The sequence below is a fragment of the Watersipora subatra genome, chromosome 3 (genome assembly GCF_963576615.1).
Source record: "Watersipora subatra chromosome 3, tzWatSuba1.1, whole genome shotgun sequence".
Classification (NCBI taxonomy): Eukaryota; Metazoa; Bryozoa; class Gymnolaemata; order Cheilostomatida; family Watersiporidae; genus Watersipora; species Watersipora subatra.
In genome coordinates, this window is record NC_088710.1 from 50,660,119 (window position 1) to 50,674,869 (window position 14,751).

A 14,751-nucleotide genomic window follows, 5' to 3' on the forward strand; every position below is an offset into this window, starting at 1 on the left:
ACCCTTCTCGTCAAGATCACGCTAAGGCACAGGGAATTCGTTAAGAGCAGTTACTGTAGTCCGAGGCAGTTCAATTAGAGGTTTTACGGTACATTGTATATCAATTATAAGTATCCATTCAAAAAGCGTGAGTCATATAGTGATATACAATGTACCGTAAAACCTCTAATTGAACTGCCTCGAAGTGCTGCTCTTAACGAATCCCAAGGCACAGGGCCCCTTGTAGGCATGCCACTGTTCATCTAAATTACAAGTAAAACTACAAAAAATTTGCCAACTGGTAGATGCTTCTCTATATCATTGTGAATGCTTTGCTTTATAATTTACAATTTGACAGCAGCATAGATATACTGAGGCTAATTTCTTCGAATGACTACACTAGCTTAAAAAACATTGGATTGAAAAGTAACTGAAAAACACTTCTTGAAAGAGTGTGTGATGAGACCCCATTTTAAACAGATGTATCAAACTGTCAAAGCAAAAGGCTACGCATGACGAGTGTAAAAAATGCCAAACATTTAATCTCAAACAATTTGTAACAACAAGTGGTTTGATGAACAGAGTTTGTTAACAAACCAAATTTCTTAAAAATATTTCATGCTAAGCAGCAGGACAACACTCCAAAATTTAACCGTGTCACTGAGAATATTAGCAAGTTTTCAGAAAAACTTTATAAATGAATATAATGAACAGATACTTTTTGGAAATGCTAGAATAAATGTAAGAGAGAGACGACCATACTTGATTCAAACAACAACGCTTGCACAAAATGAGCGTTGTCAATTTCTGATTCTGTTCAAGAACTTGCCAAAGTTAACATCTACCCAGGCTTGGGGCCACTAGTGAGTATTGAGCGCACTGCACTATCTGCTGGCTAGACGACAGTAAGATTCACTAGGCACTGCTCTAGCACTAGTGCATGGCATAGTAATAATATAAATAGCAGTAGGCACTGCACTAGCAGAAATTCTTGTGCACTAGGCACTGCACTAGCACTAGTGCATCGCAAAGTGAAGTCAAAAATGCACTAGGCACTGCAATAGCAAAAATTCTTGTGCACTAGACATTGCACTAGCACTAGTGCAGTGTAAAATCATAAATGCACTAGGCACTTCACTATTAAACTTCACTAGGCACTAGACCAATGAGCTTTTTTGCTATAGCAGCTGCAAGAATTGCTTGCTAATTAACAGATATCTACTGCTATCCACTGCAATAGTACAATTATAGCCGTGCAAAGGATGTCAGCCATGTATTTGTCAAATAAACTAGTCTCACCTAAAATTTCAAACAAACCATAGACTTACAATAATGCTCAATATTAAATAGTGCAGATGACAACAGATATCAAATAGTGCAATGTATTACAATTACAATAACTAAATATACTAAGCAAGCATGGAATGGAAGAATTCACTTCTTATTACATAAATGTACTATGTACAACAAGAAAATCTACCCTTGGATAAACCAGTATCATGTAAACAGTAAGTCATATTGATGGCAAAATTGATAAGCAATATTGTTCAGAGAAGATGTTTATTAGACCGAAGGAACATTAGCCTTTCAAAGTTGGCGTCAGTCAGTTTAGACCTAGTTTAGACTAGTGCATACTATGTCGCACTAGGCACTGCACTTGCACTAGTGCATTTATGAAAAAGTTTCCAATCCGCACTAGGCATTGCACTAGAGCATTTTATGTTGCACTGTGCACTGCACTTGTGCGTTTATGGGAATTTTCTAATCCGCACTAGGCACTGCACTAGTACATACCATGTCACACTAAGCACTGCACTTGCACTAGTGCACCCAGGGACTCATGTCAAATTTGCACTAGCATTGCACTAGACATTTCTATTTTTAAATTGCACTGCACAATGCACTGCACTAGTGCAGTGCGCACTGCACTGCTAGTGGCCCCAAGCCTGCATCTACCATTTTTAAACTTTCAATCTACAAAGATTTACCTGCTGGACATTTGCATTCAAAATTTACTTTTTTACTGCTGTTTGCGACGCATGTTTCATAATAATAGGTATAAAACTTTACTATATTATAGCAAAGATTTATACCTACATGCTGCGCAATAATAAACAACAGATATAAATCAAATAAAAATAATGAGCTTTGTGTCATTAATATATATTTACAGAACTTTAGTTAGTGACACGAAACAAAAGAATACAACAGTTCGCAGAGTGAGTTCTGGTCAGTGAAGGTTCATCCATAGATCTATACCACAGCTTAAGATTGAAGTTGTAGCGAGTGCGAGTGGATGAGCTGTAGTCATTGCTACAATAAAAACCAGCATAGTTGACGAAACATTTATATGTGCATTTAGTCAAACATAGGTACATATCCGCTTGCAGCCAAACATACATATTCGAATGCAGTCGAACACAATTGACACCAGTGGTTGCATATTTGTAACATAAACTATCAGCAGAGGTCTAGTGTACTCAAAATCTCACAACAATCTTTGCTATAATAAGATCAAATTATAGTCAAGTCTAATCTAATTAGTCAACTTAGCCAATGACAACTGCATTACCTACCACTGTTTATAAGATGTTTTTGTTGCATATGCAACACCCGGCATTCAGCTGGTCTTTACTATAATGAGAGCCATGAAGCCAGCTGGTAATCGTTAAGTGTGACATTACGTGTCAAACAATCTCATTTTGCGTGTTTTAAAATTTTACTCGATGTAATGACTATGTGAACAGTTAATCCATTGAATCATAAGTAGCCGTGTGGCTTAGTAGATGGAATGTCTGCCAGCAGACCTGAAGGTTCTTAGTTCAATTCCAGTGCGAAACAGATTTTTTGTTTCCAAAAACCTTATCACTATAACAGACCAACAGACAAACACGGAGATTTACATATGGATGTAAAAGACTAAATAGAGAGTTAATTTCTAGAATTTTTCACAAAAGTGAGCGAAGAAAATACTAAAGGATGGCGCATCTTCTTCAACATTTGATAACAAGTCTGAAATCTAGTATAATTGAGTTATAAATACACAGTACAGTAATAGTACCATAATAACTACATCTCCAAAAACTAAGTTGACAGACTTTTTTCAACTGAATGTTATATTGAGCTGTTAAGTAAACCTAATATTTTATTTTAGTAGCACCTACGGCTTGAAAAAAGGTTATGACAGGTAAATAATTTCTGTTTCTGCCGTGAACATCTTTAAAGCTGCGTGGTAGCTTCCTAACATATGATCGATGGACAAGCTTAAAAGACTTTCCCGACATAGACTACATGAATCCTTTTTATTAAACCATCATCTTAACTTTCACGTAAATTAAAAACAACTCAAAGCATTGCACGTAATTATTTTGAGTGCAGAACCAAATGCTCGCTCAAATTTCATACCAAAGTTTCTTAAAGAACTTGTGGGTAGATGTTTGTAACTGTATACGGTCCAAGCAAATGCACGAGGGCAACATGCAATGCAACATCAAACTTCCTGTTTAGTGACAAAAATAAATAGACATCTTACTTTTCATAGCCACAAAGCATGTAGCAGCCTTGTAAAGTTTAAGAAGATAGTAGCCATAAAGGGCCGAGGGAGCACTCCAGATGTGTATGACAATTAGGTACAGAACACTATAGTTAGACAGAGCTATACACTGAGCCCTCATCTTCTGCTCTTCATATGATCTACAACAAACAAACAGCCTTACCTAATCAACATCTAACATTTCCTGTGGTTACAGAATGACTACTTATAGCCAAGTTCAAAGATCGCTTGGTTATTAAAAGTTACTTACATATACGTATATATCTGGGGCCTACTCATTCAACAATATCTACATTAGAATGTAAAGAAGAGGCTATAATCAAAACCACAATAAAAATCCCCTATGTAATAATACTAAATGACGGCGCTACATAATAGTACTAAATAATAATAGCATATGATAATACTATATGATAGTACTACATGATAATACTACATGTATATGATATAATGCTATATGATATAATACTATCTGATATAATACTATATGATATAATACTATATGATATAATACTATATGATATAACATTATATGATTTAATACTATATGATAATATTATATAATAATACTGTATGATAATACTATATGATAATACTATACAAGAAATACTATATGATAACATTATATGAAAATACTGTATGAAAATACTATATGATAATACTATATGACAGCACTATGCAAACATATATGAAGTATAAGGCCTCGATAGTAACTATGGTTAAATTACCAAAGATGGTAGGTAGTGTTGCTATTGTGATCTACTAGAATAATCCAATCACATTCAGCTCAGAGACATGAAGATATGAGTTCTTAAAAATCAGGGTTGACACATTATTCGTGGTAAATACCAATGGTATTTACTGGTATTTACTATCCTGGGAAAAAAGGTGCTTCAATGGGAAAAAGCAGAATAAAGCGGAAAAAAGTATGACTACAGTTTTGACAAAATACATATTTCTCAAAGTTTGTGTTTGAATACGCTTGTTGCTATAGTATACGCTGATTATTTTACCAATGCGGCCACACGCTACGATGCCCCTGTTAAAAAATATTCTTTGTAAGGTTCAATTACTATATCTGGAGTCAAGGCCAATTCTTCTCACGCGGACAATTATATTGTCTTCGTGGGAAGAGCCTCGACATTATCTCTCCATTCGGTCAGACAAAGACAGTCCGATATCTCCTTTTTACATTTGTACCAGGATCAAGAGCTACCAGTATCGTCGTATCCAAAGTTTTGATGGATAGCTTCTGGTGGAACAGTAACCTTTTTTATACACACACTTCTATGCAAGAATTGTTATTATTAATTCTACATATTCATTATTTTTATTTTGTTTTCTCAGTTTGTATTATTTGTATCATTATTGTATCATTTGTTATTGTAATCGTAGCAAAACAGACTTAATTTAGCTATTACTTGCTAATTATTTCACATTTACATCTAAACCTTTTTATAATCGTTTTATTTTTTTACATTTATTTATTATTTCAGATATTCAAAATACCTAAAACTTACCCTGCCTAAAATACCCGATTAAAAAAACAGAAATAATAACAAATACAACTAGAATAATAAGAAGTGTATGTTAAGTTACTGACCCTTTTATAGATGGTGAGAACAAGGCAAGCAGTATCAAAGCAGTGAGTGTTTGCCCAATCACACCTGGAAAGATCACATTGTACAGCCAACACATTTTACTTGACCATGACTAACAGCAAACAAGCCTATCTAGATTAATTCATTCATTTTTGGATTGCCTTTATATTGGCTCACCTTAGTACTTATACACAAACATTGATCATGGATCATAAATATAATCAATTCACCCAAACTCTTGGTAAAATAAATTTAGGATATGGGGCTATCATGTCGCCAAACACAAACTTGTTAGTTTTCTTTTCACTCACAACTTACAACATAATATAGTGATTCCAATTTTTTTAATTCTCAGTTTAGGATAGATAAAGAGAAAACAGTAAACACATTTCTGGTAGTGAAATTATCCAAAATTGGGCCTCAGATATTTCTGATAACTATAGTTTTATATTAGAGAATTGGGGTCTGCGTTTTGGACAAACAGCGAAAATGATAACGTTTTATGTGAAACCAAAAAAGTATTACAAATAGCTTGCTTCTTTCAAATACATTGATTCTTGTGCAGAAAATCCTGCTGAGAATAAAAAAATGTAGATCCAAGCTATATTACACAATTTCTAGCCTTTACAGCAAAAATACCTAGTGTGTGTCAAAACCAAAGTGCCGAGCAAATGATTTTCAACATGAACAATAATAATTCCAAATATGTTAGAGCGAGTAAAGATATCTGTAGTGAAAGTGTCAAAAAGAATGATGCAAAATGGCTATTGGTAAAGAGTAGCATAAATGACTAGCGCGAACTAAAATATGGCTTACTTATATATGGTAATAATATATATATTATATATATATATATAATATGGTTTACGAACAAACCGAGTACTGCCGCCGTTAGTTTCATATAAAAACTGAACTCAATGGCAGCGGTGATGGCTTGCTGATCACTGTGTTCAAGCGCCCAATGATGATAAGCTTCAGCAAGACAAGAGAATGCTATCAGCTTCAATGTCCAATGCTCTCGGAAATCTAAAAAGTAAATACATAGACATGTGATGTCAATAAGGAGAAAAATGTATAAGCAGCTCTCCATAAGTACAAATCATAGTAACACATAGAAATGACTAACCTGTATTGTATAGGACATGGCGAAATGCCTGTGTCCTCAGTAATATGACATCTATTAAGGTGATCATGTGGTCATTCTCTATGTACGCATCGGCGATTTGTCCACAGTCTGCCTTCAAAAACAATGAGCTTCAAAATATATGTAATCTTGAATAATCTACGTGTATGTCTATTTCTCCATCGCTGCTCCAATGATTTTTTTCACGACTTAGTAAATTAAAGCTGGCCACATTTTTACTTGAAGTTAAATATACATATGACCTTGTGTCTTTGGTCATGTTTGTATTTGTGGTTAATATCACTTCACGTAATCACATGCATGAATTTTTTATTAAAAGTAATGTTTGTAATGCAACAAATCAAGGGAGTACTACCTTCATTGCTAAAAAATTTTCTACTATTACCATTGACCCTATTGACCGCGTGGAGCTGAGACATTGACTATTTACTACAAGACATTACTTTAGCTTCCGTTGGATGTTACAGAGAACGCATTTTTTTATTGATCCACAGATCTTGCAAACTAAAAAAAATAAATGCATACAATTCATTACTTATATTACAAGACAGTAAAGATTTCGTTTAAACCAATGATTGTTCACAATTGTCTCTAACTGCACTTATAATTAAAGTTTATTTATTTCCTGCCAGGCACTGGAAGTTAACTGCACAAGTGAAGCAAATATTGAAGATGAAGCGCAGACTAGTCACTCAAAGCTTTTGTCATTAAACCACTGGTGCAGCTGAACAAAAGCTGAACTTTTCACAAACTGCAACAATCTTGCACAAACTATCTTACTGAAACTCTCCGAGTCTCTTACTATGAAACCTGGCAAAGCATTCTAATCTACAGTTTAAGGTGGAAGTAGCTTAATCTATTCCCTGTCAGATAAAAGTCAACAAATGTGAAGAACAACATTTATAGCGGCTAAAGAAGCCATATCAGATTGAGCGTTAAAATCGTATATTGTCTACCGTGTTTACATAAACATGACTGTCAAACATGGCAGAGACAACAATACTATCTACAATAATGTATTCTACCTACCAGCCCAACAAATATTCAATGAATAACAATTTTGTTCTTTCAAACTACGCAATACTAAAAAGATTTCCGATAAAGACTTAGTGAATAGTGAGTACATAGCAATAACTTTTGGCAGATATTTTAAATCAACGTGCTATGATATGGATATTCATAGCCCTGAGAAAATACCAGTAATACTTACACATTTAGAAACCTCTATGAGTTCAGGAGAGTAACGTCTAAATAAATTTTCTGCTGCTTTTCCACAGCAAACGCAAACATAGTTAGCATTCTGCTGTTCCATGATTATTAGTTATTTGTAATCTGTCAATTTACAGATTACGCCTATCAAATTTCTTAACACATTCTTATCGGCGTGTGTAGAGGGACCGTTAATATGCTGTAAAAGAAAAAAGAGCGATAGTAGCGATTCAATACAAACTACTTTTTACATTTCAGGTTTAAGCGTTTGAAAACCAGCGTGTATTTTTGGAATTTTTTTATCCGCGTCGTTAAAGCTAGTGGTGAAAGTCTTGATAATTGGGTGGATAGTATCTTTTGGTGTAACGCTATAATTTCAGAGTGGTTACCTATAGAAATGGTTGGTCATAGTGATGCTATCTATCATGCCCTTATAAGTCGAGATGTCTTAATATGCTATACATGTATTTAAAAAATGTACATAGGTAAGGTTGAATCATACCTGCCGACTCTCACGCGTTGGGCGTGAGACTCAAGCAATCACCCCAAAGAAAAAATGAAAACGCGTAAGATTTTTGCCTCAATTTCCACAATTTATATATAATATCATTGATACATCAATTGCCACAAAAGCGAATCTCAAGCATTGCCCCACTCTTGGGTTGGCAGGCATACCTGCCAACTCTCACGCATTGGGCGTGAGACTCACGCAATCACCCCAAAGAAAAAATGAAAATGCGTGAGAGACGCGTGAGATTTTTGCCCCATTTTCCACAATTTTATATATACTATCATTGATACATCAATTGCCCCAAAACCAAATCTCACGCATTGCCCCACTTTTGGGTTGGCAGGTCTGTTGGCAGGCCTGGGTTGAACTAACAAGAAAAAGCATTTTCATATTATCCTACCAAAATTTATTGAAATTGAAGAGTTTTGTAAATTTAACTCGAGTCATAACTTTCTCTACAGCAAACGAACGCATGAAACAAACAAAAGCTTAGAAACATGCATAAAATCTCCCATTGTGGCATAAGTATCGTTCACGAAATCGCACGTAGTTGTATGCTTGTCCTATGCTATTTAGCATTAGCATCTTTCAAGAAAAAAAAGACTGAGGACTCGCTAGCCAGAAATATTTTGCTCTCTAAGCTTGAAAAGTTTCAATTATGTTGTTTAAATAAATGAGCAAAACCAATAATGCAAATCTGGATATCAGGGTTGGAAAAACCACGGTTTTTATGAAAAGACCGAATAAACCAGTTTTTTTTTAAACGAGGTTTGAAACCGAAAAAACCAGGTTTTCGTGGTTTGAAATGATTTTTATGGTATATATAATTTGACCAAGTTTTTTACAGTTTCAAGTCTAATTAACATAACTTACTATAGCTGCATGCTAAAATATTGAACATACATATGTAAAATCATCTGTTAAAGATGGTACTGTGGGAGTTGTTATGAGAAAAAGGAGAAAAAATGTATGGATTTTCAAAATAAACCTTTAATCAAATATGAATGAAGAAATACTGAGCAGAAATCTTAACACATAAAGTGAATATATTACATACAGCTCTGTGTATAAGAAAGAATTTTAATCCTTGTGATTAATTGTGTGGTAGTGAAAAGCAGCTTGACATTTTGCTACGTGTGCTTTAAACCTATCTGTGTGAGCTTGCATTACGACAATATACTTATTACCTTAAAACCTTTGCCTTCAACAGTTCGAGTAAAACACTGTCAAACGGGATCCTGTTTTTGAGGCATGTTAGAAATTCAAGGCACAATTTTAACTTTTCAAAACACAAAAAATTTGATAAACTGAATTCTAACAATCCAACTACTTTGGCTTGCGCCCACTAAATGAAATATTAGTTGGCAAACCTAAAGCTTTTGCCCAAAAAGATTTTATTGTTTTAATTTCTTATTATAAGCAATCCTCTCTCACTGGCCAGACTTGGGAAAGTTTTCATTCATTATTAGAGACGTTGATGGGATTATTTCTGGAATGATGGATATATTTTACACGGTTCCATATTTCATGAGTAAAGGGATCATCATATCACTTGATAAAAGCAATTGAAGGTGAAATTCACTAATTCATTGTTGTGCTAGGATTTTATGTAGCTGCAACTTGAGCTCTACTACCACCTTACTACTATGTGCTAAATGAACTTCCACAGCTGATAATTCCTTAGAATTGCATTTCTACCGCACAGAAACCACTAGGAGTTTAAAATATTATGTTTTTCACACAAAAAATAATGAAGCAACCATAAAAACCGAGTTTTTGGCTGGTTTAAATCACATAAACCCTGGTTAAACCTTGGTCCTAATCGCATAGCTCGAGTTTGACCCAGGGTTTAAACCGAGCCAACCCTGCTCGATATTCAAAATAAAATAGCTTATGGTAGTGGTAAAAACTGACATATGTAGTTTGTATATAAATTTGACAACATCATCTAAAATGTCTCCAACAGTGGTAAAACCACCAGCTAATCGGACAAAGCAAAGTATTATTGCAAACTAAGTAAATGGCACATCGTGGTTTACAAATGTAAAAAGTTCATCTGTTTCTTTAAAAAAAACACTGATTTTAAAATATTTTGGGAGTTAATCTTGGAAAAATCTTACTCTTTGTCTACTACAGTGGCAAGGGCACTATTGTCAGTAAATTTATATAACATTGTAAAAAGCAGCAAATGAAAATAACAGCATAGCATAAAAGGTTCAAATGTTGGGTTACATGTGTATTAATTGGCTGCAGATATACAGTAATACTTCAACTTACGAGTGCCCCATTGTACGAGAAACTTGAGATACAAGCCAGCTTTTAAGCAAGTTTTAGCACTAAAATACGAGCCTTGTTTGAGATACGAGCACGTGAGTCAGTTGCCAAGTATGTCGGAGGTGTTTTATGAGAACAGCATCACTCTGTATTTTTCAACTGCTCAGGTTATGCTTTTGTACCGTGTTTTTTTGTGCGCAATTTTTAGTGCAGAATTATGTGAATTAAAAGTATTGTGCATAGACTGAAAGTTTGCCAGTAAATGAAAAATAATGCAAAGAAAAAGCGAATGATAACAATTGATATTAAACGGAAAACTATTGAAAAATATGCGAAATGTGTATGCGTGGTTGAGCTAGCTCAGGAATATGACAGAAATACATCCACAATTATCAAACAGAAGGATTATATTCAAGGCATTTAGTTTGCAAAAGGACTAACCATAGTTTTTAAACGGTGCAGCGATCTTCACGACCGCTGATGGAGAGATTGCTCAGGCATCGGATAAAAGATAAACAATTGGCTGGTAACAGCGTAACTAAAACGATGTTATGTGAAAAGGCCGGGGCTATTTATCAAAACTATAAAAATAGACATTCGGACAAGTTGGCTAATCATCGTGCATTAACCCTTTGTGACGACACCTGTGTTCGTCCCAATCGCAACATGCTGAAAGGGCGACAAAGGCAAACGTCCTTAGATAGGTTTATTTTAAAACGGCCGGCTAGTCGTGAAAGCGAAGCAAAGGAAAAATTAGCTAACCAGTGAGAAACTTCAAACTATGAACGCCGAAGAAATTTTAATTACGTTACGTTAAAAACGAAAGTTTGTTTTTAGGTTTGCGTCTAAGTTTGTCTTTTAAGACTTTGATAAACTCCAAATTTATCAAAGTCAACTGTTGTAATGAAGAATAACTTATATCTCCCTCTCTGGCAAATGCGAGCGTTAGCTGCTATTGTATGTATTTAATTTTACATTTCAATTAATCACATTTCCTTGCATTATTTTTTATTTGTTGCTTTTTGAAAGCATGTGGTAAGTTAGGACAATAACCAACATGTTCTTTCTGTTACAATATCTTGTTTTGAGTATTTTATTTGCATTTTTAGAGTATGGAAACCAATCAAGATATATTTAATTGTTCTATATATAAATAAATTGCACCAATATGCGAGTAAATTGACATACGAGCTCAGTCTCAGAACACATTAAGCTCGTAAGTCGAAGTATGGCTGTACAAGACAACAAACAATGATCATCACTGAAAATATGAAATAAACCCATGAAATTACGTTGAAGCCACTTGATTTACAAGCAATTGTACCAGTATTTTTTACCTGTTTACTAATTTTATGTCCTGCATAGCATGCTTTCTCTGTGGTAGGATCCTAATCACATTGCTCATTCAAGTGAGACTATCTCCAGAAAATCCAAAAGTTTTATGAACGAGAATTCAAATTAAAAAATTTTAGATTGTTTCAAGTAGCATTTTAAATGTTATTTATTCAGCGGAAACCTCATTTATAATCTGCTTTGTTAGCCTGATAACATAAATGTGCAATATTTACTGAGCCTAATGAGGCCACCTCACTCGCTGAGCAGAATCTTTATTCAACACACAAAAACTGTTTGGTTTATAACATACGAGGGGTGATCATAAAGTTCCCGGAATCGTTTTCCTAGTCAAATATAAGACCATGTGCAGTTGTTTTGATTGTTCCATGTTGCTAAGCAGCACGGGATTTCCCCATAGCCAAAGTTTTACGCTTGTCAGAGCACCCGCAATAAAGTTATAGTAGGTAATGTCAAGGTCATTTTTTATCGTTCGTCGGATTTTTCGAAAATGAATGAAGTAGAAGAGCAACGCGTTTGTGTAAAATTTTGTGTGAAACTTGGAAAGTCCGGTGCTGAGACGCTCCAAATGTTACGGACAGCTTATGGAGACTCTGCCCTTAAGAAAACAGCCTGTTATGAATGGCACAAAAGATTTAGAGAGGGAAGAACAAGTACTAAAGATGATGACCGCATGGGCCGACCGGCAACTTCAAGGACCACAACTGCCACAGACCTTGTGAGGCAGCAGGTGATGGGAGATAGGCGATTGACTACCCTAGGACACTTATATTTCGCTAGTATTTAGTTTCGTGAGTAGCATACAGAGTAAAATTTCGCTGGAACTTAATTTCGCAGCTCTGATGAGTGCGAAAATATAGTGATGTGAAAATAAATGCAGTGGAACAAACATTAGATTCCTCAGGTCCAGTTCGCTGGTACGAAATATTTTTCAATTTGGGACTACCGTACTGTTTGGACTATAAACCGCACCTCTATATAAGCTACATGTGCTTTATTTTCCAAAAACGATTATAAAACAATACATAAGCCGCACCTTATTATAGGCCGCAGAACTAAGGACTGTGCTTTTTAACGCCATTTAAAACGGAACAGTGCAGAACGGCACAGTTTCGTATTATCCGACGCTTTTTAACTTAGTGCCTAACGGGACAGTACCGTGAGGCATTGTTTCGTATTTTCTTTCACAGCTAAAAGTGCACTAATTGGAGATTCCCGTTAGTGCGCCCTAGCGGTGAAAGAAAAAGCCACAGAATAAGCCACAGTGATTAGCCGCACCCTTGTAGGCCTACCTATAAGCCGCATGGCTCAAATCATCAGAAAAAAGTAGCTGCTAATTGTCCGAAAAGTACGGTAGTTTGTATTTGTGAACCGCAGGTAGAAATGTGTAGGCTAGATCAATAATGTAATTTGATCGCTTGCTGCCATTTGTTTCCTAGACTATCAATGATGTCAAAGCCGCAGTGACTGATTGGTACCAATATTAAAATTCAAGTATTTATAGCACGCGGTGCCGCGGTGGCCATGGCACCGGGTTGTTATTGCTTTTGGTTGGTAATAAAATTCATCACCACAATAATTATTATTCAATTTTATGACTTTTCCTACCAGACTGTCATCCTCATCAGTTACAAATTCAATGACTAAACTAATATCATCATCTTCTTCATTTGTCTAGGCTTTTCCAAAAAAAAATTATTATCTTAATTTGTTTTGCCAAGCTGCTCAGTCGGTGTATTAGCTATAATGAGTTTAGCAAAACTTGCCCAATGAGCCAACCACACACGAAATTTGCCTGCATTTCTAATATGACGATTTTATTGTGAATATCAATGAAGAAAGCCATTTATTTTCGCGTTTTCGCTCGTTCGTTATGATAGTTTAGTTTCGCTCATGAAATTTTCGCGAGAGGCTGTTGCCGCGAAAACGCGAAAGTTAGATGCCGCGAATACATAAGTGTCCTAGGGTATACGGGAAATATCAGCAGAAAGTGGGCTTTCTTATGGTACATGTCATCTTATTCTCACTGAAGATTTAGGCATGAGAAGGATCTCTGCAAAGATGGTACCCAAACTGCTCACTGTCGACCAGAAAGAAAAAAGAGTTAGCTGTTGTATCGAACTAAAAGATGCTTTAACACAAGATCCTGACTTTATTTCAAAAGTTGTGACTGGGGATGAAAGTTGGGTCTATGGTTATGACCCAGAGACCAAATCACAAAGTTCTCAATGGAAATCCCCTGGCTCTCCTAGGCCTAAAAAAGCTAGAATGTCTCGCTCAAATGTAAAAACGCTGCTGATAACATTTTTCGACATTAGAGGTGTGGTACACTCTGAATTTTTGCCACATGGTCAAACTGTGAATCAGCATGTGTACAAAGACATTCTGATAAGACTTAGAGACAGTATCAGAAGGAAACGTCGAGATTTGTGGCTCTCAGGTGACTGGTACCTACACCATGACAATGCTCCGGCTCACACCTCATTGATGGTACGTCAGTATTTGGCAAAAAATAAGGTGACTGCTTAACCATCCCCCTTATTCACCTGATTTAGCACCATGTGACTTCTACCTATTCCCCAAAGTCAAATTGACAATGAAAGGTGAAAGATTTGACGACATACCAACTATTCAAGAAAATGTGACGAGACAACTCCGAAGCCTCACGGAAAGTGATTTCCAGCATTGCATGGATCAGTGGAAACACAGATGGGACAAGTGCATAGCAAGCTCAGGCGATTACTTTGAAGGGGACAGTTTAAATTAAGTGATTACGATTAACGGTTTTTGTGTACTGAGACAATTCCTGGAACTTTACGATCGCCCCTCGTATTTATGATAAGCTACACAAAACTCCCCAAATATTGGCACTTTTTTATAATTAACTGACTAACAAGCTGGTTATATACGCATTGTTAAAACCCAATCGGTGCGCCATGAAGGCTCATTGCTTAACCAAGGAGCGGCCAATAGTTTTGGTCCAAATGACAAGTTGTCAGGGTTAAATGGACTAGTGATTAGTACAGCTATTAAAGCATGCTGTTTTTTTGCATCTGTTTAGCTATAGAGTGCGCTTAGCTATTTTTTGAGTTCTTTCTTTTACATAGCTAACTGATCTTGTAGAAGA

The 14,751-nt window shown here is 35.6% G+C and overlaps 1 protein-coding gene across 2 annotated transcripts; it reads right to left on the reverse strand.

Moving 5' to 3' along the window:
• Nucleotides 1-2,123: 2,123 nt before the first annotated feature.
• On the reverse strand, nt 2,124-7,611 carry LOC137391638 (protein ARV1-like). 2 transcript variants are annotated; one of them, XM_068078154.1, is made up of 6 exons: nt 7,488-7,611; nt 6,260-6,371; nt 6,010-6,159; nt 5,136-5,199; nt 3,512-3,672; nt 2,124-2,292 (listed from the first exon to the last, which is right to left on the reverse strand). In XM_068078154.1, the coding sequence occupies exons 1-6, from the start codon at nt 7,587-7,589 to the stop codon at nt 2,210-2,212; spliced, it is 672 nt and encodes a 223-aa protein (XP_067934255.1). In that variant the 5' UTR covers nt 7,590-7,611; the 3' UTR covers nt 2,124-2,209. The 2 variants fall into 2 exon arrangements, with proteins under 2 accessions (XP_067934255.1, XP_067934257.1); XM_068078156.1 differs by having other exon boundaries at nt 6,260-6,367; nt 7,488-7,587.
• Nucleotides 7,612-14,751: the final 7,140 nt, after the last annotated feature.

Excerpts from the sequence above, each read along its gene's own strand:
- LOC137391638 (XM_068078154.1), bottom strand. The coding sequence starts at position 7,589 with ATGGAACAGCAGAATGCTAACTATGTTTGCGTTTGCTGTGGAAAAGCA. Across the intron at positions 6,372-7,487 it reads TCATAGAGGTTTCTAAATGT|GCAGACTGTGGACAAATCGC; the intron begins GTAAGTATTACT and ends TTGTTTTTGAAG. Across the intron at positions 5,200-6,009 it reads ACTAACGGCGGCAGTACTCG|GTGTGATTGGGCAAACACTC; the intron begins GTTTGTTCGTAA and ends TGATCTTTCCAG.